This window comes from Galeopterus variegatus, unplaced genomic scaffold (assembly GCF_000696425.1).
Source record: "Galeopterus variegatus unplaced genomic scaffold, G_variegatus-3.0.2 Scaffold961, whole genome shotgun sequence".
Taxonomy (NCBI): domain Eukaryota; kingdom Metazoa; phylum Chordata; class Mammalia; order Dermoptera; family Cynocephalidae; genus Galeopterus; species Galeopterus variegatus.
Window position 1 is genome coordinate 409,296 of NW_007727072.1, and position 25,855 is coordinate 435,150.

At 34.9% G+C, this 25,855-nt stretch overlaps 1 protein-coding gene across 3 annotated transcripts in view; it reads left to right on the forward strand.

Annotated features, from left to right (window-relative positions):
• Positions 1-24,186, forward strand: part of PIAS1 (protein inhibitor of activated STAT, 1) — a 120,598-nt gene extending 96,412 nt beyond the window's left edge. The window contains exons 8-15 of one of the 3 annotated variants that reach the window (XM_008573764.1): positions 1,326-1,399; positions 7,211-7,371; positions 9,962-10,092; positions 10,809-10,989; positions 14,498-14,640; positions 16,276-16,313; positions 20,116-23,309; positions 23,416-24,186. In XM_008573764.1, coding sequence (XP_008571986.1) covers positions 1,326-1,399; positions 7,211-7,371; positions 9,962-10,092; positions 10,809-10,989; positions 14,498-14,640; positions 16,276-16,313; positions 20,116-20,409 — 1,022 coding nt within the window. In that variant the 3' untranslated portion in view covers positions 20,410-23,309; positions 23,416-24,186. Of the gene's footprint in view, positions 1-1,325; positions 1,400-7,210; positions 7,372-9,961; positions 10,093-10,808; positions 10,990-14,497; positions 14,641-16,275; positions 16,314-20,115; positions 23,359-23,415 lie in introns of those variants that run through there. The other 2 variants (XM_008573765.1, XM_008573766.1) reach the window with 2 other exon arrangements.
• The last annotated feature ends 1,669 nt before the right edge of the window (positions 24,187-25,855 follow it).

A 25,855-nucleotide genomic window follows, 5' to 3' on the forward strand; every position in this document is an offset into this window, starting at 1 on the left:
AACTTTTAAAAAACTACCCGTTGGTGTCTAACTTCCCCATTCTGATTCATTGGGAAATTCTAAGCTAGAAAGCTCTAGTTTAGGTAATTCTGAGGTGCATCTTAGTTGAGATCCACTAATTTATGGAAACAGTGGGATAGGATATTTAAGATTTGGACTATCTCAAAAAATCCAGACTGTATGATCACCACGTTTAGTAAAGGCAGGATTCTTAGTTCTCATAAATGGTTATCAGCACGGCAGACATCTGCTCTGAAATCATTCTTGCTTATGCGAGTACTCTTGCCTCTTCATTTATCACTATATGTTATCTATCTGGTTACACTTAGTTGGGCCACAGCTCTTAAATTCTTCGATTGACTATGTACACAGCCACTCTGCTTAGGGCCCCCTTATACACTATAGACTTTAAAGTTATTGTGGGACAATTTCTGAAATTATTGGGATATTACATTTAGGCATTTCCTGTCTCACCTATAATTTTTTGTTGTTGATTGAGGTTTTCAAAGGTAACAGATGCCTCCAGTTTCCAGATGAGAATTATAAAAGGTCTTTTCTATTAGACTGAGAGAAAGTAAAAAAAATAGCCATGAGAAGTAAAATTACTAGTGTCTCCTCTCTTAAGAACCATAGGAAATTTGAACTGGAAAGGCTTGGAGATTATTTAGCATGGATTCTGATTTTACTGTAAGTAATATTAAGCTGAGAGAGGAGGATTGACTTGCCTAAGATAGCACAAATAGTTTATACATAAATAAATGTAGAACTCAAATAATAATATGGTTAAAAAGCAATCGAACTTTTCCTTTTCACAATTTGAATGTGTTTTACAATAAATATAGTTACCTGAGCTTTCAAAAAGTTTATAAATGTTACTTTTATAGTTGCTATTTATTAATTTTCTTTAAAATAGAAGAGCCCAAATAATACTAATGATAGTTTAAAAGAAAGAAAGTTTTTATGCAGTATCTTAGAGTTATAAAAGAAAAAGGGTCTGCCATTAGTTGAATATGTCAGCCTGCTATAGAAATTCCCTTTATGTTACTGCAGTGCAGGTTTTTGTTCCATGGGTGAGAAATAGGAAATTTACAGGAAATGTAGTCAGTCTATAGTTATACAATTGTTTTTCCTTCCTTTGCTTGTTATAGAAATTATAAGCCATGTAATTGCTTTTATCTTTCTGTTCAATTGACTGAGAAATAATTGAGCAGAGTATTTTTGAGTTTCTTTTTTTATAAGTTTCCTATTTTGTTTCTTTTTTTTAATGTTGCTTTAGCAATGTAGCTTTATTAAACTTGTTCTGTTTTCTCTTCAATGAATGTCAGTTAAAGAGAAATTGACTGCGGATCCAGACAGTGAAATAGCTACAACCAGCCTAAGGGTTTCTCTGCTATGTCCGGTAAGTGTTAACTAATACTTGCTTTGCAGAAGGTTTAACATACATTTTCTCTTTTTATTAAGTATTTCCAGTATTTGGGAAATTCTGTTTACTTTTAAAATACGCCCACTTTTGTTACAGTTTATGAAAAGTAGAAAGACAACTAGGCATCAGATTTGAATTTTTTAGATTTTAAACAAATCTAAAATATTCTCTACCTTAGTGAGACATATCTAAATATTGCCTGTGACTGATGATTATCTCTCAGGCACAAGTATAAAATCTCAGGATAAGGATTGTTTATTGTCCCAGTGTATTTATAAAAAATTCATTTTTTAGGGGCTGGTCCGGTGGCGCACTGCTACAGTGTGCTGCTTGGGAGCACGGCGGCGCTCCCGCCGAGGGTTCGGATCCCACATACAGACCGGTTCCCGCTCACTGGCTGAGTGAGGTGCGGGCGCGACACCGAGGGTTGCGATCCCGTTGCCGGTCCCGGTCCGGTACGGGCGCAACACTGAGGGTTGCGATCCATTGCCGGACACGAAAAAAGACAAAAAGGAAAAAAAAATCATTTTTTAAAATATAGTACACTTACTGAATAAAAATCTAGCCATGATTAGCCAGACATCAATTTAACCATTTTGTCAACAATGACCGTGTTAGAAGGATCCACCAATTAAAAACTATTCTATTCAGCCTAAATAATTGAATTTGTTATGTATATAAAAATAACCTAGAAATATTCTTAAACCAGAAATGAGGTAAAAATAAATCATTTGTTTGATCATTTGGTACCAAGACTTAACAATTTTATTAAACCTGTAGGGAAAAAGTCTCAAAAAAATGTTATGTTAAGGTTTATTTCTTAACTAATTTGATGTTAGGTCCATCAGTAGTAGAGGTGGTAGTTGAATATGGCTTTCATATGAAAATATGTGAAAAATTAATAGTAAATTACTTTGACATTTTGATTATCTTTTGTTCTATAATTAATCAATTTAATCATATTTAAATTGGGGAGAAAGTATGAAGAATGAAAGGATACATCTGTTTCCTGATTTGCTTGGATTGTTCAGGCAGGCCTGATATTGAAAGCTTTTGATTTTGAAATTGTACTAATCTGACAGTGAAGTTACTGTGTTATTAAAGAAACAAAGAATTTAAATAGAAATTAAATGGTATTTGTCCTACATCTTGGTGTTTTGTAATTTTTAAAACCCTCAGACACAGTATGAAAAAGTTATTAGCTCATAACTTAGTTTACAATACTGTATTTTATGTTGCTTTTTAAAAATAAAAATGTTTTTGGTGGTAATTGCTAAGGGAATTTCTGCTTGTTATAAAACTTGTAAGTTACAGAAAAAAATACAATAAAGTTAATAAAAACCACTAAATCCTATCATTATATATATATTCTTCTATTATTCCTATAACTTTTCTTATTCCTTTTTATAGCCAATCTTTTTTTGAGGGAAAATATTCTGATTCTAGGCTTTTTTTAAAAATTAAAAATTCTTTAAGTAACCAGATAAATATTAGAACAGCCTACATTGAAAAGAAACTTAAAGAAAAAAAGTTTAGAAAAATGGTTCACACACCAGAGAAGCAGAGGGTAAGAAGAAGAAAAATTTTTTAATGGAAAAACACAGACTCTCTCTCTCTCTCTCTCTCTCTCTCTCTAAAAATTAAAAATTCTTTAAGTAACCAGATAAATATTAGAACAGCCTACACTGAAAAGAAACTTAAAGAAAAAAAAGTTTAGAAAAATGGTTCACACACCAGAGAAGCAGAGGGTAAGAAGAAGAAAAAATTTTTAATGGAAAAACACAGACTCACTCTCTCTCTCTCTCTCTCTCTCTCTCTCTCTCTCTCTCTCTCTCTCTCTCTCTCTCTCTCATTCTTCCCTCTTTCCCCCACATACTGACATACTGGTTTATTTACTTCCCCCTTCGTGGTTCCTTACCAACTCATTTTATTATAAAACACCAATTCAGAGAATATGATAAATTTAGCAAAGTACATAAGGTTTATTTTCCATTTAAGTCACTAGGAAAAGTCTTATTTTTCCGCAGTGTCACTTTAAAAGTCTTTTCAGTGCTGATATAATGTTTATAACATTTAACACTTATATGAAGCATGTATCCATACACATAAGCACTCCAATATAAATATTGGAAGTTTTTATTTGTGGGACTAGTTTTGAATTTTATAGCTCAGGTGCTCTTCTCTACATTATTAGAAAATATTAATCACACTTTCCTCTTTGCACCCCTTAATTTAGTGGACCAGTTTTAAATTTTTTTCCGTGTTCCCCCTGCTCCTCCCTCTTTAGTTCTAACAGTTAGCAGTTCATTTTAAATTGATATCTGCTTTCAAAATTCATATTATAGAAAAAACAACTATATATGTAATCTATAATTATAATACTTTCATGGGTTTCTGACTGGCTAAAGGGAAAATCCCTTTACATTTATTCTGGAACAGTAAGGCCATATATTTTAGGTATGTTTTCACTCAAAAATAAAACTTAGAAATGACAAATTATCTATATATCAAATTTATAGAATAATAAAAGAGATTTATTCCCTTTGAAATATGTAAATATAGTGTCTAACTGTGCATTTAAATTGCCCTTGTGATGTTCAGAACTTAAATGAGTTTCTGCTGTTTGTGTGCCATTTAGCTAAAGGCAATGAGAATAATTAAAAATATTTTTGCTCTTAGGGAATTTTTCGGTTCTGATTTATTAAAAATAGAGCCGGAAGAATCTTTAAGAGCCTGCTTTGTGAGATAATTCCCCAGACCTGTAAATCCAAATACAAATGACTTGGAGTTCATAGAAGGAAAAAAATAAACTCTTTGGAAATTTATTTATTCAATATTTATTATTATTATGGAAAAATTATTACATTATTCTTAATAGCACACCTCTTCCTTTCTTTTTGCAAGGAAAAAGCACATATTTTATTGACATTTTTAGAGTCCTTTTGATATAAGCAGGTTTAAACTTACATCTGGAGTGTTTTTTCTTGCAGCATCATCAGTTACTAATATAGCACTACTATGGTAAGATTAGTGGCATTAAGAAAACACATTTGGGAGTTGTTTTCAACGTGCTTATTTGCAAATGATACAAATACCTATTATGTCCTATAAAGGGAAAAGGGGACTTTGTAATTACAAGATAAAGATGTTCAAAGCTTAGCTTCTCTCCTGATAAAGAGTTAGAGAAAATCAGTGTCCATTTGGTCAAATAAGAATTTAGAATTTAGTGATTGTTTGTAAAAATCAGGAATATGAAGATTATTATAACAGTTATTTTATGGTTCTTTGAAGCAAGGCATTTGTGTAACAGCTAATAAACAATGTATTTGAAAGTGAACTTCTGCTTTCCTGTACCCATTTATAAATATCCTTCCCGCACCATTTACGTATCAGTGTTTCTTTAAAACTCTGTAGGTCAACTTGTCAGTGTAGCTGATCATAAAGGATTGAGAGTTGCCCTCTTGCCTAAAAGATAGGAACTGGCAGCTGGGAATTATAGGGATAAAGGTATCTGAGATGAGGGCCTTGGAGAAAAACTGCCTTTCAGAGTATAGATTGTATGGCTTATGACTTGTATTCTGAAATAATCTTTATTTCTTATCATCTTATTCATTGTCTTCATAAGTAATCAGAAGTAGGCTTATAGTTCTGCAGGTCATGAACCTTGAATATTATTACTGTGTTTGCCTAGGATTTTTAGGCTATGGTATTATTAAAGCAATAGCAAAAATACCTACTCAGTAGGAATTTGCACTTCACAGGTAAGTTAAGGTTTGATTTCAGATATAAAAATTTAAGTTGGTCCCGCCAACTAGATTGCTGTTTGGAAAATGTTTCTGAACTAATGCAGCATATCTTGCCTAATGATAAACAGGTGATTTTTGTGTTATAAGAACTATTTTGTTCTTTTGGCCTTTTTATCAGGTGCTTGTGACTCAAATCATAAAAATTGAATAGAAGTGCAGTAAGGGAGTAATGAAGCTATTTAATACTGTATGAGCATAGAAAAATAACTGAGGTGAGGTTTCGGTGGATTTTCTAGTGTACAAAGGGATTTAAAGCAAATATATTCCTGTAATTTAGTTAATAATAGTGACATTTTTGAAAACTTAGTGTGTGTCAGGCACTGTGCAGTAAACATAATTTAATCCCCACATTCTTATAGTATAGATGCTATTTTTATCCACATTTAACAAAACTGAACCATTGAGTGACTAAATAAAATAACATTCTAGATTCACACAGTAAGTAGTGGGACCAGGATTCAAACTTAGGTAGTCTAACTCCAGAACTCATACTCTGCCTTGTAAAGGCGCACCTTCATGGATGGTGCCTCCTGGAACTGCTCAACTGAATGTGCACAACTGAAGTCTTATCAGTACATAAGGCTGCCTTCCTGCTGTATAGCAGGTACATTTCCAAGTGCTGGGGACAAGGAGACCTATTTCTAGTAGGAGGAGACACATAGAGAAATAAATGTATAATTATATGCACAGAGAAGGGAGCTGTCAGTTTACTCTGGGTCCCTCTTGTCCATACTTCTGATACTGTGATCTGACATATTCAGGGTCCTTTTTTATTCTTCATTGCTACATCCAGTTGAAGAAGGAAGCAGTGTGATAGGAAAAGTGAACCAGAAAGGTTAAGTGCCTTTCCTAGAGGCTCAGTAAATCATTCTTACAAGAACAATAATTTAGGGTCCTAAATAACAGTTAATTTCCTTGGTAGACTAGGAAATTGCACATTTCCCAGAAATTTTACTAAGCCAAGAATCTTTTACTCATTTACCTCATATCCTTTTCAAACTTTTATATATCTCAAGCTTACAAATATGTGGAAAATCTTTTCCTGGTACTTGGCAAATAATGTGGCTATTAAAAGTAGATGACTTCTATACCGTATAGCCATTGTGGGCTCTAGGGACCCCACAGTGCAATGAGGTGTCCTCCATGAAGGAGGTCATGATGATGGCACCTCTTGGTGTAGGTCTCTGGGCAGCTTCTCTGCCTTGGGCCATAGCTGGCAACCCAGGAACCAGATAAAACAGATTCCCTTATTCATGGGACAAACAACCAATGACAACTCAAGCAACTTTTCCTGGGCAAGAAGAGGTCTCCTAACTTGCTGGAGATGCTAGAGGCCCAGGGCCATTTGCTGAATTGCCTGTGACGGTGCCTGGTGAGGGAAGAAACAGAGTGCGCATACCTGGCTTCCTCCTCAGAGTTGCCACATAGCAATTAAGCCAGACATCATAGGGAAATCACTATTGATGCCTTTTTGTCCTGTGAACTATTCTCATTCAAAGATAAGGCTGATAATAAATATTATTGTATCTCTGTATCCTGAAGTATTTCATAAGATATTCTTTCTTTCCTTTCTGTAATCCTTAGTTAATTGGTTCTTAACTTTTTTGGAGTCAGGGATTGCTTTAAGAATTTGGTGAAAGCACTCTTCAGAAAAATGCACATGCAAACTTTTGCATATAATTTCATGGGGTTCCTGGTCCTCCCCACCAAAAGCTAGTTTGTGAGTTGTGGACTGAAGTAAATAACCCTTGCCGTAGATTTTCTGTAGTTACTGTGTTTGATATTCAAAGAAATAGTATAATTTTTTAACCTGTAGATATGTTTCACAGAAAATGTGTCTAATGTTCTTCCACATGGATGAAAAGGAAATACAATATGCTTTAAATCAGAACACATGCACATTGTTTCAGTAAATTTCTATCAAAGCTTAAATTTTGAACAATAGTTGTCTAATATTTGCTTTTCCTCTCCTCTTTTAAAGCTTGGTAAAATGCGGCTGACAATTCCGTGTCGGGCCCTTACGTGTTCTCATCTGCAGTGTTTTGATGCAACTCTTTATATTCAGATGAATGAGAAAAAACCAACCTGGGTTTGTCCTGTCTGTGATAAGAAGGCCCCGTATGAACACCTTATTATTGATGGGTATGTCACTTTAAAGTTTTTTCTTGTAACTTGAAATGACCATCTATTGTCTGGATTTGTTACCCATCAGGTTTGGAATAAAAATTCTACAGGTAGTATTTTCTAAGTTATATATTTTCAAGATTATCGTGATTCTAAAAATCAGTATTTTCAAAGTGAGTAATTAATATTATGATATTAATTAATTAACTTTATGTCCCCTTGTTTTGAAAATGCTTGCTTTACTGTTGGAATGAGGAGGGTGCCACGGGCCTTGACCAAGGCGCCCCCCCCCCTTTTCAAGATTATCGTGATTCTAAAAATCAGTATTTTCAAAGTGAGTAATTAATATTATGATATTAATTAATTAACTTTATGTCCCCTTGTTTTGAAAATGCTTGCTTTACTGTTGGAATGAGGAGGGTGCCACGGGACTTGACCAAGGCCCCCCCCCCCACTTTTCCTACCCTATTCCTTTCTCCCTTCCTCTCTCCCCTTCCCCCTCAACTGCTCCACAACAACAACTTAGAATGTAAAAATAAATAAATAAATAAATAAAAATAAAAAGAGCAACAAAGAAAAAAAGTGAATAATTATATTAATTAACTTTATGTCGCTTGTCTTGAAAATTCTTGCTTTACTATCAGTGCCTCTTGACATTAATCATTTAAAGCCCCAATGGTTCTGAGCAGGATGCACTTACACCTTTTCCTCGCATGAGTCCATCTTTCCGTAGATGTGCAGACCATATCAGAGAAAGAATTGGAGATTCTGGTTAACTCAAGCTCATCAAAAATTGGGCTTTATAGTAGAAGTTTGCCTGTTTCTGGAGATTAGATCAAGCTTAAGTCATGGCTGTTATACCTATTCTCCCATGTAAGGGCTCCTGAAACTGATCAGCAGTCTGAATAGCAGCTTCCTTTGTTTTTCTATTTCCTCTGATACACTTGTCTTTTTCTTTTTGTCTTGTTCACAGCATCGCGACAGTTCTTTTTTTTTTTAACACTCCTATGTTATATCTATCCTACCAGACATCTTGGAATGTTCCTCTAAAATTTCCCCTATTCTGGGGCTGGCCCGGTGGCGCACTGGATAGTGCGCCACTTGGGAAGCGCGGCGGCGCTCCCGCCAATAAAATAAAATAAAATAAAATAAAATAAAATAAAATAAAATAAAATAAAATAAAATAAAATAAAATAAAATAAAATAAAATAAAATAAAATAAAATAAAATAAAATAAAATAAAATAAAATAAAATAAAATAAAATAAAATAAAATAAAATAATAAATAAATAAATAAAATAAAATAAAATAAAATAAATAAATAAATAAATAAATAAATAAATAAATAAATAAAATAAAATAAAATAAAATATAAAATAAAATAAAATTTCCCCTATTCTGTGGCCTCCTTTTTTTGACTTTTTGCAACTGAACAAAAATAAATTGTGAAAAGGAGGATAGCTACGAAACATTTCCTTTACTCTCCAGTAAGACACTTAAGGCAACTTATCTATAGTGTTTGAGAAAACATGAGTCTGAAGGTAGTTATATAAGAAATTAAATATATTTAGCAATATAAGTATAACCTAAAGCTTAAAGATGTCAGACCAGTCATGGGGAAAAAAATAAACGTGTAACTTAAATGTTTTGTGTTTAATTTTTCATATATGACTATGATCACTAACTTGCAAATCTGAATTAAATAGTAATATTTTACCAACTCTGTATGTTACATAACTTTAAGTTTCCCCTTTTATTCTTACAAAAGACACACACACACACACAGAGTCTTTTAAAGAAAATTGGAAAACACAGGAAAATAAAAAAGCTAACTCTGTATGTTACATAACTTTAAGTTTCCCCTTTTATTCTTACAAAAGACACACACACACACACACACACACACAGAGTCTTTTAAAGAAAATTGGAAAACACAGGAAAATAAAAAAGCTTTTTTTGATGTATAGTTTTCTGGATTTTGTTTTTACATAATTGTATTTATACACTGTTAATATTTATCCTTTGGTTTCATTTAGCATTATAACCTAAGATAATAACCATAATTAATTTTATGCATTCTTTGTAAATATTTTTTAAATGTCTTCATGATATTTTATGAAGTAGACTTAACATTTCATTACATATTTTTGGTATGTATTGCTTCTTTTTATGAAATAAGACATGCTTATTGTAGGCAATTTGGAATATGCAAAAAAGTATACAGAAGAAAAATAAATACCCGTAAAGTCACCACTCAGGGATAACTGCTGTTTATATATTGCTCACACACACTTTATTTTTGAAATGTAGTTTTCTTGGCCGTTTCTCACTTCTTGTAAACATTTCCCCCTGTTATTAAAAATCTTCGAATTTGTCATTTTTCATCATTACATGAGATTTCCTTATATAGATGTACCGTAATTTAGGTAACTATTTTTTTATTTAGCACTAGATTTTGAGAACAAATATAACTTATCTGTTCTACTTTCTTTTTCCTCATTTATACTTCGACATAATATAAAAATTCTCAATGTTTTTTGAACAGTAATATTTCTAATTTATCTTCATTTAAGATGTGATATTCTAAGGACAACTTGTTTTTTTATAGTTTGTTTATGGAAATCCTGAAGTACTGTACAGATTGTGATGAAATACAATTTAAGGAGGATGGCTCATGGGCACCGATGAGATCAAAAAAGGAAGTACAAGAAGTTTCTGCCTCTTACAATGGAGTCGATGGTGAGTGGTAGTTTTTCACAAGGGTGGGGCTGTCTCCCTGCCACTGTAAGCCTTGGTTCAATATTAAAATGCATACATTTTTTTAAAAACACTGAACAATTTATGGATAGCTCAATAATTCTTATTAAATTATTGATTAAATGTTCAGAAGTAGTAGAACTCTTTTTAAATTCACTCTTTTGCCAGCTTTAAAATGTTTCTGATATAAGATTTCAAGGTAGCATAATCTAATGTCATTTGTAGAAAACTGCTTTTGAAACAATATCCTTTTTAAATTTTCAACAGATTTGGTATCAAGTAGTGAACATTCTTTTTTCATTTACATTTTTTCCTGACATTTAGTATGTTTTTGCTGGAAGAAGGCTATGAGGTTTTTTTAAATGTTATCATAATGTTTCTTAAGTATGCCAGGTACTCTACAGGTAAACATATATAATGTTTCTCAAACTGCTTTTATTCTGAAGTGAACATAAGACATACATTTTGGTTGTTTGCCGTAATTCAGAATTGTTTTTCAAAATAACCCTTTAACAAGCAGTAATAAATAGTAGTTTTTAGTGGAACAGAGTCACTGTTGGTTTTCCACTCTCTGGCCCAGCAATATTGTGAGTCTAATTTGCAACTGATGCATTAATCTATAGGGACACTAAGAAAAGAAAAGATGCAAGGTATCCTAGGTCTTCTGTGCTTTTTGTATTGTAATTATTCCCACACAGGATGCTTGAGCTCCACATTAGAGCATCAGGTGACTTCTCACCACCAGTCCTCAAATAAAAACAAGAAAGTAGAGGTGATTGACCTAACCATAGACAGTTCATCTGATGAAGAGGAAGAAGAGCCATCTGCCAAGAGGACCTGTCCTTCCCTATCTCCCACATCACCACTAAATAATAAAGGGTAAGTGCTGAGAACTTTAAAAAAAAGTCATTGTGAAAGTTAATTTGGTAAATAAGGATTAAAGACCTGCCAGATAAAATGATTATGCCTGATTTTAAAACTTAACTTAGCAGTCAAAGAATAGGTTGAATTTTCCCCAGATGTTTAATATTCTTGAGAGATTAGGGTAATGCATTAAAAGGGTCTCTCGGATAGAGTATTCATATCAAAAGATGATTCTAGTATAGTGGTTCTCAAACTTTAGGTTACATCACAATCACCTGAGCACTTATTAAAACTCACTCCTGTCTGAATCAGGAGTATGGACTGAGAAAAATTGTATTTTTAGTAAGTTCCCAGGTGATCCTGATACTGCTCATAGGATTCAAAACATTTACTTGAACTGGAAAATCTATGCTGTAAATTTAACCCCAAGTTGAGTATTTCAAGTGGAAAGCAGAAGAAAACCAGATGATCTAAACCTGCCTCAGCCTATGTGTGAGGCTGGCAATGAAAGAGGTCAAAGATGACTTAAGTTGCAGTACACAATATTTTCTGTTTTGCAGATGTATTTCCCATATTTCCCAATAGTCTCATGTCAATAATAATGTACCTTAGTTATGCTTCAGTTCAGTTCATGAAACACTGTTATCTACTTTGTGTAAAATGCCCTGTGCTGAGCGTGGATGGTAATAAAATGAGTAAATATAGTCCTAACCTTAAAGAGCTTAATACTTTGTAAGAGGATGGTAAAACAAGTAGCAAACTCTAGATATACTCTTAAACAGATTGTTAGTCTGATAGGCACATTGGGGATTCTCACCAAAAAAATTTCATCTGTTGCACGCTAATAATAGTAAATCTAGAGATAGACGTGCCTCTTTTCAGGTGTTTATCAGGAGAATCATGTGGCTTGTTGTAACTGAATAGGAGCTATTCAAAAAGTCCTCCAACAAACAGTAGTGCCTGAAGAAAGAATGAAAAGAAGAGAAGGAAAGTCCATAGATGGCATTGTTACAGATTTCAAGGTTCAAGAGGAAAAGTTGACACCAGACCAAGAGTGGGCATTTTTGTGCTTGGAGCCAAATCATTTTCAGATTTGGTATTGTATGATGAGTTTAAAACATTTCAGTCAAACATACAAGTATTATGCAGATTGATATTTTTATTCTAGAGTAGCTCATCTCAGTGTATAGACACATAGAAACGAAGACATTAAAAGTAGTAGTAGTATTCTAAACAAAGTGAAATATTAAGTATTATGAATATTACCTCTAATGAAAGCCTATTTTGATGGCTGTTACCCAGCAAGCCTGACATTATTACACCAGCATATTTTATAAATCTAAGTAGGAGAAAAAGAAAAGTAAGATTACCTGGAGCTAGCATAGTTAGAATAAGTATCTATAGAATTTTGATTTCAAAATATTTTATAAATATCAAACCATAAAATGACCAAATACATATTGTCATATGATTTGTAATGCCATAATTACATTAAAAGATATTTCATAAATCTCTAAGTGTATAATTCTTTTGGGTTAAATACTTCATTATATATGTTCTATTCTTTAGAATATTAATAGTAGTCATATGTATATATGTAAACTATTCAGTAGTTTTACTGTTTGGCAGTTTTTTTTTTCTTAAAAGAAAATTTTTGAGTGTTTAGAAATCTCATGTTTCTTCTTTGGATATTTACTTTTCTGTTTCTCCAAAATAGCTCTGTTTATTATGTTTGGAAGATTACATTAGATGCATTAACTACTTCCTGAGCTTCCTGGTGACTAATTGAACCCAGATAGAGTATTTGCAAATGCCAGACCATTCTCTCTCTGTTTTCAAGAAGCCTGAAAGTTTACAACATCTTTTTAAGAATAACACCATAGTCAACACTATTAGCCATTTTCCAGTAATGACTAGCCAGTAACTAGAAACCTAAGCCTGGCAAATTGTGTTTTTTATTGTGTAGTGTTAAGGTGGAAATGCACTTCAAAACATTATCACAATATTGAAAGAAAAGCAGCCAGCCAGGAATTAGAAAGAGGCAAACATCACTAACTGTGAAACATTTTGTTGTCTTCAACCACTGAATGTTAAGTATTCATCCAGAAATTTCCTATACTGTTTGGTATACCAACATGTTTTCAAAGACTAGCATTTCAACTGCTTTCTTCTCTCTTGTAATCCCTTATGCATTATAAGAGGACACAGCTAATGGAAAATGGTACTTTTTATAGATATGAGGTTTAATTAAGTTTCCATTAGATGAAACATTTTTATGAGGCGGATGAGACTGTTTTTAAGTTTCACATCCCATTCATACAAATGTGGTAGATGGTCATAACTAGAACTCTATTCCTGGAAATCCAGCCTTGGCATCTTTTGAAATATTCTGCACCATTGAAATTGCATTTCCACATCCCAAGTACTTTATATGAAGTATTAAAAGGAAAACACAGCCTCTTTATTTCTTTGTTTTTCTTTATTTTCTATAACTTTTATGCCTATTAGCCTACTATACAGTTGGGGTAACATATAACCCTTATGTGTCCTTCCAGGACTGTTATAATCCTTTTTCTTTTCAAAATCAGTTAAATTCTTCCTTTTTGCTTTTTCCTCAATTTTTGGTAAAGAAAAAGAAATTTGACTACTCAGCTATTTAAATACTTCACTCTGTTTTTCTAGAGTTTCTCTTTTTTTCTTTTTCCGGTTATGCTATTCTCCATTTAAAATCTCTCCACCACCTATTCATTTTGGATTATTTCTTCTCCTTGTCTCATTGCCTTTGTTTGATTCAGCAGGCGTTTTATGCAAACAATGTGCTGATGACTGCTGGGCATTGGGTATACCAGGATAAACACTACCCATATTTCTTCTCCTTGTCTCATTGCCTTTGTTTGATTCAGCAGGCATTTTATGCAAACAATGTGCTGATGACTGCTGGGCATTGGGTATACCAGGATAAACACTACCCAGCTTTTGTTCTCATAAAGCTTTCAAGTCTGGGGGGCCAGCTATTAACTTCTAACTATGCAGATTACTACAGTCCGCCAGTCTTATCTATATGTGTTTTCTTTGCTAGAACTTACTTTTTGTTCTTACTAGCCAACACTCCAGCACTTATTTTAAAAAAGGTTTCAGGATTTCGTCTGCCGTAGATACCTTTCACTTATATCCTATTGAAGTGGCTCAACTATAACTTTACCCTACATTCCTGCTCCTATAGCTCAGCTATAACTTTACCCTGCAAGTATAAGTGATGATACTGCAAAGACTGTGTGTGGTTTGTGAACGTTGGTTACCATTGCATCCAACCATTTTTCCCAATAGCCTCTGCAAATGCTACTGAGTATACAAATTATTTCCTAATAATGGTGGATAGTCTAAATTATATAGTAATTTGCTTGTTTTTGTTTTTATTTACAGCACAAAAGCAAGGGTTTATTATGAGATGCAACCCCTTCATTTGTTAAATTTAAAAGTTTAACTGACTCATGAAAATTATGCATACCTTTCCTTCTTATAGCATTTTAAGTCTTCCACATCAAGCATCTCCAGTATCACGCACCCCAAGCCTTCCTGCTGTAGACACCAGCTACATTAACACCTCCCTTATCCAAGACTACAGGCATCCTTTCCACATGACCCCCATGCCTTATGACTTACAAGGTAAGTCACTGGTTCTTCTGTATTGTCACATAGCATTATGAATGCCTTTGATCTATCTAGTCCTTTTCTGGGTGAGTCTAACGAAGAATTGGAAGATGGAGAGAACATCTTGGACCCGGGGAATTGAGAGAAATAATATACTATGTTTGCAAATACTGACCCAGTTGCTTGGTCGTACTTTCATCAATAGCCAATGTTTTGCTACCAGTGGTATAACTAGTGCAATGGTCTTTAGGTTTTTAAGGCCTCAAAGTATTCTGCAAGTTGTTTTTGGATGACTTCTAATATGTGGCTTTGAATTTTAATTTTTATGAACATTAGTTTTTGTTTTATGATTCTAGTTGTAATGTAGCAGGCATTGTGGGTAACTATATTGTATTATCGTTTGGATAATTCTGAATTGACACATTTGAAAGTTTTAATTTTTGTTCTAGTGAACCTGATTCTTCTCTTTAAAAGCAGTTTGAAATGTCAGTATACCCATTTGTATAATATATTTTGAGTTTATAATAATCATTTGCATTATCAAAAACAATTATTAATTTTCATATATCTTCATAATTTAATAATTTTATTCGTCATATAGTCTAAGAACATTTTTCTTTTTTACAAAAAAGCCATATATGCTCATTGTAGAAAATTTAATACAAAAAATATAAAGTGAAAGATTTCCTCTACCCTTCTCCAAGCCCACTCCCCAGAAGTTACAGGTACTCTTAGCAGTTTGTTAGATATTTTTCCATGTCTTTTTTCTATACGTATGAAACGTACTGTCACTATCAAGAACCACAGTGCTATATATATTGTTGGTCCTCATGTTGTAATCTGTTCTATTGTAGTCAGTGGATGGATCCCCAGATAGTATTTGTGTGGTTGTCTTATTTTTATCTACATCTGCTTGTTCTTTCCCCCAAGTTTAGATACCATAACGAGGCATTTCATTAATGTTGGTTTACTTGCTCTTTGTTGCATTACACATTGGGCGATGTAGACAAGAATGTGGGTTGGAAGGGCCTGCTTGCATTGAATCCCAGGAAGCCAGGGATCAGGGCTGGGCCTTCTGTTATAGCACCATCCCAGCTCTCAGATCTCTCCCCAACCTGCATGCCATTGTAGTCTCTGATTTAGAATCCGGTACAGATGGTGGCAAATGTGCAATTTGAGAGAGAAAGAAAATCTGTGCTATAGCTTATAACCTCTTTCAACTTCAAACTTTCTTGTCTGCAAAATGAGGCCAAAAATAATTACATGCTTTATGAGGCACTTGTGAGGAGTAAATTAGAGTAGATTGAAAGGTTTTTTAAGAGGAGTCAGCGAGAGTATTTATAAAAAGTGCTATGCCAGTTTAAGGGATTAGTGTTAGATCTGACAGGGCAGCAATGGTCCAAGTCCCTCAAGTGGAGTCAAGGGGAGGGCAAATCATTATTAAAGCTTGGACTTCAGCCTTAATAATCTGGAGATGGGAGAGACATAAGACACTCAGCACAACTCTTTACGTTTAAATAGAATTCTAAATGACATAGCATTTAAGACTTGAATTTGTTTTTTTAATTATTGGGGTATTTGGAAGCTTTTTTTTCTTTGTTTTGTTTTTGTTTCTTTTTCCCAAAACTAAAATAATTTTTTCTCCCACAGGATTAGATTTCTTTCCTTTCTTATCAGGAGACAATCAGGTATGTTATATGAAAAAAAACTACTGTTATTTTTAATGTACATTAAAAATATTTAAAAGTATAATACAGTCATGCGCCACATAACGATATTTCAGTCAACAAGGGACCGTGTATGATGGTGTGAATGTAAGGACGAATTGGAAGATGGGGAGAAGAGGGCCTTGGACCCAGGGAATTGAGAGAAATAATATCCTGTGCATTCCACCACAGCTACGATCAAAGTGATGGAAATTATTAAAGGATCTGCTTCACTGAAGGCAACAAGACTAACACCGTCATATGTGGTCCCATAAGATTATATTGGAGCTAAAAAATTTCTATCACTTAGTGAAGTCATAGCACAACACATTACTCACATGTTTATGGTGATGCTGGTGTAAACAAACCTATGCTGCCAGTCATATAGTGTGTACAGGTATGTACAGTACATAAAACTTGATAATGATAATAAACAACTATGTTAGTGGCTTGATGTATTTACTATACTATGGTTTTTATCATTATCTTAGAGTGTACTCCTTCTAGTAAAAAAAAAAGATACGGTAAAACAGTATGCTGAGTTACACCAGCAGCAGCCTCAGACATCTCGTGTTTACTGCATCTCTTGATTGCACCATTTTCTTTTGTGCTTGATTTAATCATGTGTTGTTTTGTTCATCATGGCCCCTAAACATATAAAATCCACTGCTAATGTTGCCTGTAAGAGGCCACATTGAGCGATTGACCTGGAAATGAAATTAAAAGGGATTAAGGACTACAAAGGTGAAAAATCAGTGATGGTTCTTGCTTGCCAGTCAGACAAGTCCCATCACCATCGCTACGATCAAAGTGATGGAAGCTATTTAAGGATTTGCTTCATTGAAGGCAACAAGGCTAACAAAAATTTGAGAAGGGCCTATAACAGATATGGAGAAACTTCTAATTACCTGGATTGAAGACCAGACACAGAATCATATCCCTCTCAGCATCATAGCAGTCAGTCATGGCCAAAGCAAAAAGTTTGTGATATTAAAAGAAAAGGCTGGACCTGACTACGATGTTGAATTTACTGCTAGCTCTGGGTAGTTTAAATGATTCAAAAATCATTATTCATAACATAATGTGAAAGTGAGCAGCAGTGAGTCTGCAAGTGCCAATGTGAAGACAGGTGAAGAATTTTTGGAAATTCTAGATAAGCTGATTGAGGAGGAAAATTATTTGCCAGAGCAAATTTTCATTATGGATGAAACTTCCCTACTCTGGAAACAGATGCTTAAAAGGATTTTCAACATAAGGAGGCCAAGTCAATGCCAGGTTTCAAGGCTTTTAAGAACAGGGTGACAGTCTTTCTTTTAGGGGCAGTTTTATAGGCAACCAATTAAAACCCTTTGGGATCTGGCTTCTGGAAACAGATGCTTAAAAGGATTTTCAACATAAGGAGGCCAAGTCAATGCCAGGTTTCAAGGCTTTTAAGAACAGGATGACAGTCTTTCTTTTAGGGGCAGTTTTATAGGCAACCAATTAAAACCCTTTGGGATCTGGCACAGTGAGAAACCCAGGGCTTTGAAGCATATCAGTAAGCACCCACTTCCAGCATACTGCAGGAGAAATAAGAAGTTATGGATGACCCAGTTACTCTTCCAAGATACCCTCATGGATTGCTGTGCCAGTGAAGTGGAGAAGTACTGTTTAGAGAATAATATACCTTTCAAGATTTTGCTTGTTATTGATAATGCTCCCACCCATCCTCCTTTTATTGGGATCTTCATCCCAGCATCAAAGTGATATTTCTTCCTCCAAGCACTGCCTCTTTGATCCAACTAGTGGATCAAGGAGATATAGCAGCTTTTAAAGCCCTAGTACCTGAGGAGGACCATTTCCCAGGCTATTGCTGCAACTAAGGAAGACACTGATGCGTTTCTGGAAGGATTACAACATCTGTGATTGTGTAAAGAATCTTGCTTGGGCTTGGGACAATATCACCAAGGAGTGTATGAATGGCATGTGGGAGAAGACACTCAAGAGGTTCGTCCATGACTTCAAAGGATTTGCCAAGGATGAGGAAGTTGCAAAAATCAAGAAGGCTGTGGTTGAGATGGCAAAGAACTTTAACCTGGGTGTGGATGAGAATGACATTGAGGAACTCCTAGAGGTGGTTCCTGAAGAGTTGACTAAAGAAGAGTTGTTAGAACTGGAACAGGAATGCACAGCTAAAGAAGAGGAAAGAGAAAAGGAAGCTGCAGGGAAAGAACAAGAAGAAGAACCCCTATGAAAATTCAAGTGAAGGGTTTAGCAGAAGGTTTTGCAGACCTCAACAAGCTCCTTAAAAAGTTTGAAAACATGGACCCCCAACACTGAAAGGTTGTCATTAATCGAGAGGAATATGCTTGGTACATTATCTGTTTACAAGCAAATCTGTGATGAAAAAAAGAAACCAAGCAAACCATCATGAACATATTTCTGAAGAGTGACACTTCCTCAAGAAGAGCCTCAGGCAGGTCCTTCAGGAGGTATTCCAGAAGGAGGGTTGTTATCACAGGAGATGACAGCTCCATACATGTAATAGCCCCTGAAGAACTTCCAGTAGGACGAGATGTAGAGGTGGAAGACAGTGATGTTGATGATCCTGACCCTGCATAGGCTTAGGCTAATGTGTGTTTGTGTTATAGTTTTTAACAAAAAAGTTTAAAAAGTAAAAACAAAATAAAAAAATTTAAAAAATAGAAAAAAGCTTACAGAATAAGGATATAAAGAAAGAAAATATTTTTGTACAGCTGTACAATGTGTTTGTTTTAAGCTGTCATACAAAAGAGTTAAAAAGTTAAAAAATAATTTAAAAGCTTAAAAGTAAAAAAGTTGTAGTAAACTAGGGGTTATTTATTATTGAAGAAAGAAAAACATTTTTTTATAAGTTTAGTGTAAGTGTACAGTGGTTATAAAGTCTACAGTAGTGCATGGTAATGTCCTAAGCCTTCACCTTCACTCATCACTCACCACTCACTCACTCATCCAGAGTGTAACTTCCAGTCCTGCAAGCTCCAGTCATGGTAAGTGCCCTATACAGGTGGTCCTTTTTTTATGTTTTATACCATATGTTTATTGTACCTTTTCTGTGTTTATGATATGTTTAGATACTCAAGTACTTACCATTGTGTTACAGTTGCCTACAGTATTCAGTACAATAACATGCTGTACAGGTTTGTAGCCTAGGAGCAGTGGGCTATATACTATATAGTCTAGGTGTGTAGTAGGCTGCTATACCATCTAGGTTTGTGTTATTACACCCTGTAATGTTTGCATGACAACAAAATCACCTAATGAGGCATTTCTCCAAACATATCCCCGTCATTAAGCGACACATGACTATATTTAGCCAAGATAAAGAATAAATTTACTTGGAAAATTTGGAGTGACTATACCTATTATTGATATGGCTCTAAGAATTTAAATAAAAATTCCTAGTTTCAGCAGTGCCTGAGTAGTAAGAATAGTGTGTATTTTTTGGTTTCCAGTACTGTTTTATAAAGAAACAGAGGGCAATGAGTCATACTGACTGGTAGATTTCTTGGCCAGATATCTTCTTAAGAGCAAGAATAATGCAAATGAAAACAAAAACAGTAAAAAAAAGAAATTTTTTTTGTCCGGATCAATGATTTATTCATTACATAAGGCCATTTGATTTTGCAAAAATGTCGTATTAAATATTTCAGAAATACCAGATACTCAGGATATATTAAATTTAGGGCTTGGTTCTGCTATGAAAAGAATGTATTAATTTATAAGTATAATTAACATTTATTTGTTTTTTATTTCCCCTCCCTAGCATTACAACACCTCTTTGCTTGCCGCTGCAGCAGCAGCAGTTTCAGATGATCAAGACCTCCTACACTCTTCTCGTTTTTTTCCATATACCTCCTCACAGATGTTTCTCGATCAGTTAAGTGCAGGAGGCAGTACTTCTCTGCCAACCACCAATGGAAGCAGTAGTGGCAGTAACAGCAGCCTCGTATCCTCCAACAGCCTAAGGGAGAACCATAGCCACACTGTCACAAACAGGAGCAGCACGGACACAGCATCCATCTTCGGCATCATACCAGACATCATTTCATTGGACTGATTTCCTTGCCCCTGCTGCTCCCGTCCCTGTCTCAGATTAAATGAACTTGGCAGAAAGAAGAGAACTTTGTGCTGTTTTACCTTATTCTGTTTAGAAAAGTACACAAGCGTGTTTTTTCCTTTTTTTAGGGAAAAGAATTAAAAGAAATGTACAGAGAACAAAACTATATTTTCAGTTTTACTTTTGTATATAAATCTAAGACTGCCTGTCTGATAAAACACTTGTTTAAAAAAAAAAAAAGGAAAGAAAAGAAAAAAGAAAAAACAAGCACCCACAAACCACTTTCAGTTCATTTTTTCTGGATTCTGAAGATTTTTCATCATTTGTCCTGGTTTTAGTTTTATTTTACTTCAATGGCATTATTATTATTATTATTTTTTTTTTTGCAATAACAGAAAAGGAATTGCATGTATGAAGTTTTAAATTGTGGGCTTTTCTTTGTTGTGGGAGGGGGTGGGGGGGGTAGTTTGATTTCCATTTTCTAAAAATGACAGACTTGGATTCTGTTTGTGTGTGTGTGTGCGTGTGCATATTTTATCCAGCCGTAAGTTATAAATCTCATCTGTCCCACTGCATTCCCTATGTATTTTCAAGACATAGCTTGCGGGTGTGGGTGTTCAGCGTAGTGTGTCTGTGTGTATTTTTCTGTTGTTACTGTTCTCCTCTCAAGTTTGCATTCAGTTAATATATCAGTTGCCTGCTTCTTTCAAAGTGCTTTGAAGGTCTTGAACTCACATGTGAGTTCAACTATTCCAATTGCATGTTCTCCATCATATGTTCTCTCTTATTTGCTATAATACCCCCTGAGAATACGTTTTAGAGTAATTGGAGTAAAGCCGTCTGGGTGAGGAGTAGGCTTAGCAGACCTGTGAATAATACACTTTAGTCTACTTCTTTATTCTCAATCTGGATTGCCAGTATTGTGTTTGTAAACCAAGTCTGTGAATACCTGCTTTTTTGGCCACAGGGTAACAAGTTTTCGTGGAAGATCTTCATACCAAATTAGGAAGTAAAAATAGCTTAGAAAGCCCTGTTGAGTATCTTATGCAGCTAACAGAGGTAAGGTTACATCACCTCAAAAAGAAAGATAAGTCAGTTATCCTAAAAATAAATTCTTTTTGGAAAATACAGTGCACTATATATGTCAATCTGTAGAAATCTACTATTTGATAAACAGTTGAAATTCAAAGTGGGTTTGACCTTTAGTCATTTTTACTCTCTGGTTCTGAGTACTTATTTTCTTAGCCTGTTTACCTTGTTTATTTTTATCTTCACCTTTTAACAAGCATGACATAGGACAGTCATTTTTTTAGAATTTATGGGGGTCAATCTGATCTACTCATATTAATAATGGAACGTAAATAAATTGAAAACTGTTTTTCAGGAGATGAGTAAGGGTTGGAGGGAAGGAAAAGTGGTTCTATATGCGTTCCAAAATCCTCATCAGAGAAAGTATTACGTTCTCAGGTGTGGAAAATATTTTTTAGTTGATTGAGAATGCAGGTTTAACAGAAAAGATAAAGGGGCATAATGATCGCCAGTTTTCCAGACTGGATTTTTATAACACAATTGTTAATGTTCTCAGAGTTGATGAAGGACCACCTTTGTGTATAAACTTGTTGTTTTAAACCTTGCATTGGTAACAAAATAACCTACTTAATCCAGGTAGAATTCAAGATGGCTGTATCTTCAGTTGTATGATAAAATTAGTGGTTCACATGACTGTGTGGCATCTAAAAATAATACCTGTTTTTACAGCATCTCTCTGCCACTAAATTGTTGACTTGAATTTTGGGGAAAAAAAGTTGGTGTTGATATGTATATGTGTGTGTGTATATATGTATTTATAAACAAGTGTGTGTGAGTAACAAGTGAGTTAAATAGTCTTCCCCTACGCATGTGTATTCCACACATAAATGGCTGAATATAGTCACAATTTGCAATTAAAAAAAAATTGTCAGTTAAAACAGAAAATAGTTAAGTTTTTTAATGAATCTGGTGTTATGGTGAATAAACACTTTAAGAACTCTCGTTGCCATCTTAGGCTAATTTTTAATAGTACCGTAATTTGTGTCTAAATTTGGATTGGAGTAGAAATTACTAAAATTGTGGGGAGTTGTTTCCTATTTCACACTGCAATAGGAAACATTTCTGTTAATTCTACTATCTAAGGTAAAATGGTTTTCTTTATTCCTGTTTTTTTTTTTTTCTTTTTCTGTTGTTAGTGGTCTCAAAATTCTGAACAGTAACTTTGTGTATGACGCTGAATTACAAACTCTTTGAATGATCTAATTGAAAAACCAGTTCCTCTACTTTCTGAAGAAGCCCAGTTTTGGAGAGGATTAGTTAATTTCCCTCTGTGTCCTGCATCATACCAACCTCTAAGGGAAGAACATGTAATAAGGAGAAATAAACGTCTGTCCAGTGGCTTCGGTCATATCTCCGTGGGAGAAACTAACCAGTCAGTTGTCTTTTTATTTTAGTTCATTCCACTTTTGTGAGGAGTTCATTTCCTTCAGTTATTGGCTTTCCAAAATGTTGCATTAAGTAATAGTTATCACTCTGTTGGTCTCATAGAGACTTTCATGATCTGTAATAATTATTAGTAGAGTCATGCACTACATCTTTATTTCCTGAGTTTAAAAAAAAAGCCCACAGTCACTTCATATCTTTTTTCCTTAGCCCACTCCCACTCCCCACCCCATGTCAACGTTGACATGCTGTCTGTAGATAAATAGCAATTCTCAGGATCTTTAGGCAAGATGCCACCATCCCCCTTGCCTTGATCTTTCATAATAGGTGTGTGTATGTTTATGTTTCTGTACAGCACTATATGTGTGCGTGTGTATGTATATCTGTATGTAAACATCTGTGATAAAATAGCTGTTCGATGAGCAGGATTGAAGTGGCTTTTAATTACTTTGTGGGCATTATTGGACACATCTTTTTTAAAAAAACAATCTGAACCTTAACCATGCCACACTTGGTTGACTAATTTATTTTGAGTTGAAGTGGCTTTTAATTACTTTGTGGGCATTATTGGACACATCTTTTTTTAAAAAAACAATCTGAACCTTAACCATGCCACACTTGGTTGACTAATTTATTTTGAGCATTAAAATTTTCTGTTATTTAGACATTACCACAAGTCTATATATCATTACTGACTTAGAAAAGATTCACTTAAACTTCTGAAAAATGTGATTTCTTTGCAGATTTTCCTTTAAGTGTCTGAAACTGAATGAAAGTATGTCCCAATTGTAAATTAATGTGGAAAGAACAATGTTTATAAAACAATTTCAATTTTAATTACATAAAACTTTCAAGATCTTCAGGACTTTTTAAGGCACGTTTAAAATTATTTTAGTAAGAATTTTGTTTTATCAATATATGTTGAATTCTGTTTTTTAATTAAACACAAAGCTTAGATTTAAGAAAGAGGGAGGGAGAATAGCTGGTGGTCCCAGAGTGTGCTGCTGTTAATTGTTTAATTAACAAAGGGGAAAATGTATATAAACAGATATAAAAGTTACCATAAATTCCATGAACTTAAATCTGTGATTCATTGCCTTAAAACTTTCTCTCTTAGAATTTCCATACCGCATGCCAAACCAGTAAAATGGCTTTTAAAAATGTATAGTAGACCAATGTCAGTTTGTATAAAAGTATCAAGTGAAAATATTTATTACATGCATTGGAAAAAAATTGTTTACCTATTGAATGTTACCTGTTTATGTAGAGCTCTTTAGATGTAATAAAAGAAAAGCCTTCAGTTAATTTGTCTTCTGTAAAATAATACTGCTGGTATACAAGCGGACGCTCCCTGTCAGAAAAGTGACAATGCTTTGTGCTTCCGAGCACTTTCATCCAGAGATTTCAAAGCATGACAGGTAACTAATTCTCTTGCAACATGCTTTGAGGTAAGTAGTGGATATACAGCCATCATTTCCCTTCCTTACTGAAATATGGCTAGCTCTGTAATGAACCACAGAATATTTAGGTTTACATCTGTTTAATATCTGCAGTTTGAGTGCTAACAGCACTGTGGCCTTTTTGTAAACAACACTAGCTGCTAGGTAAACCAACTGGAATTTCAGGAATGAGCATGAAACTAGAATGGGGTAGTGTAAAAAAGCCTTTCCTGGTGTAGAGGTTTAAATCAGAACACTTCACAGGATTTTAGACTCCAAGCCACTAAACACCCTTAATTAGGAACAGTGAGTCGGTGAGTCGGAGCCCCGGGTTCTAATGACCACTCCATACCAGCTGTTTGGTTTTGGCAAACCGTACTTCAGATTCCTGTTAGGCAAATAAGATTCATAAAACTTGCTTTAAAACCATACTGGGACAATTCAGTGATAAATACGGACATAGAAAAAGCTTTGAGGGAAAGTACCCTCACTTATTATAGCCCGGAACTTCCTTTTTCTGTCCCATCTAAATCTTGGTATCTATGTCTTATCTAATCCTTGGTATTCCAGATTGGCTGTGCAGTATTTGCTTCCTAAGGTCCGTGACTGGAGTTCAAAAGAGGTGTGGGTCTGCGACCCTTGAGCCTTGCCTAGAAGTGAAATACAGCAGTTCTCTCTGGGGTCTAACTAGCCCTCAGGTGAACATAACCGTGAAGGTAATGACGTTTAGGGCCCCTCACTTGCTCTAGCCTCTTCCAGTGTCCTGGGAAATTCTGTTTCTATTTTTGTATTCTTCAAGAAGGCCACCAAATCATGTGTATCTCAGACTTCACAAAACCTGGATCTCCCCTGCACCATGTGGTCCTGGGCTCCCCAGCTAGATAATCACAACCTCATCTAGTTGGTGTTTTGGCCATTTACTGCCTGCCCTCACCCCCCACCCACAGCCCAGAAACCCTTCTCTACAGCTCCTGGGAATTCTTACTCACTCCCATCAGCAATTACAGTATTGGGAAAATGAAAGAGTATCCTTTCTCAGGACCTCAGTTTGGTCTGAAGCTACACAGCATGGGGGAGATAGTTGCACTAAGACTATGGCTGTTTTGTCCCCTGCAGTTTTCCCAGTGACTGGCCCTTAGTAAAATATTGGAGTCTTGTATAAACTCCCAGAAGACACACCCCCTTCTTGATTTGGTTTTCTTCTGCTTTAGCTGCTAAGGCGCCATTAGACAAAGTCACAGCCCAGAGAGCCCAATTTTGATACATACAAGGAAAATCTTTGTACTTCGAGCTCTGCACCCCTGCCCCATCCCCACCTATGCTGGTGTGTTACTCAGGCCCTTTTTCAGGGCTGTGCTGACACTACCAATGGATCCACAGATTTGACAACTGCTTGAGTCCCAGGTGGCCCCAGCGTGGTGCCTGACTGTGTAACTCATCAAAGCCACTTGAGCTGGAAGGGCTCCCAGCAGGACCATTACCCCTACTACTGTTTTCCGGGGCTCTTATATCCTGGCCATGGCCTGTTAACTCCC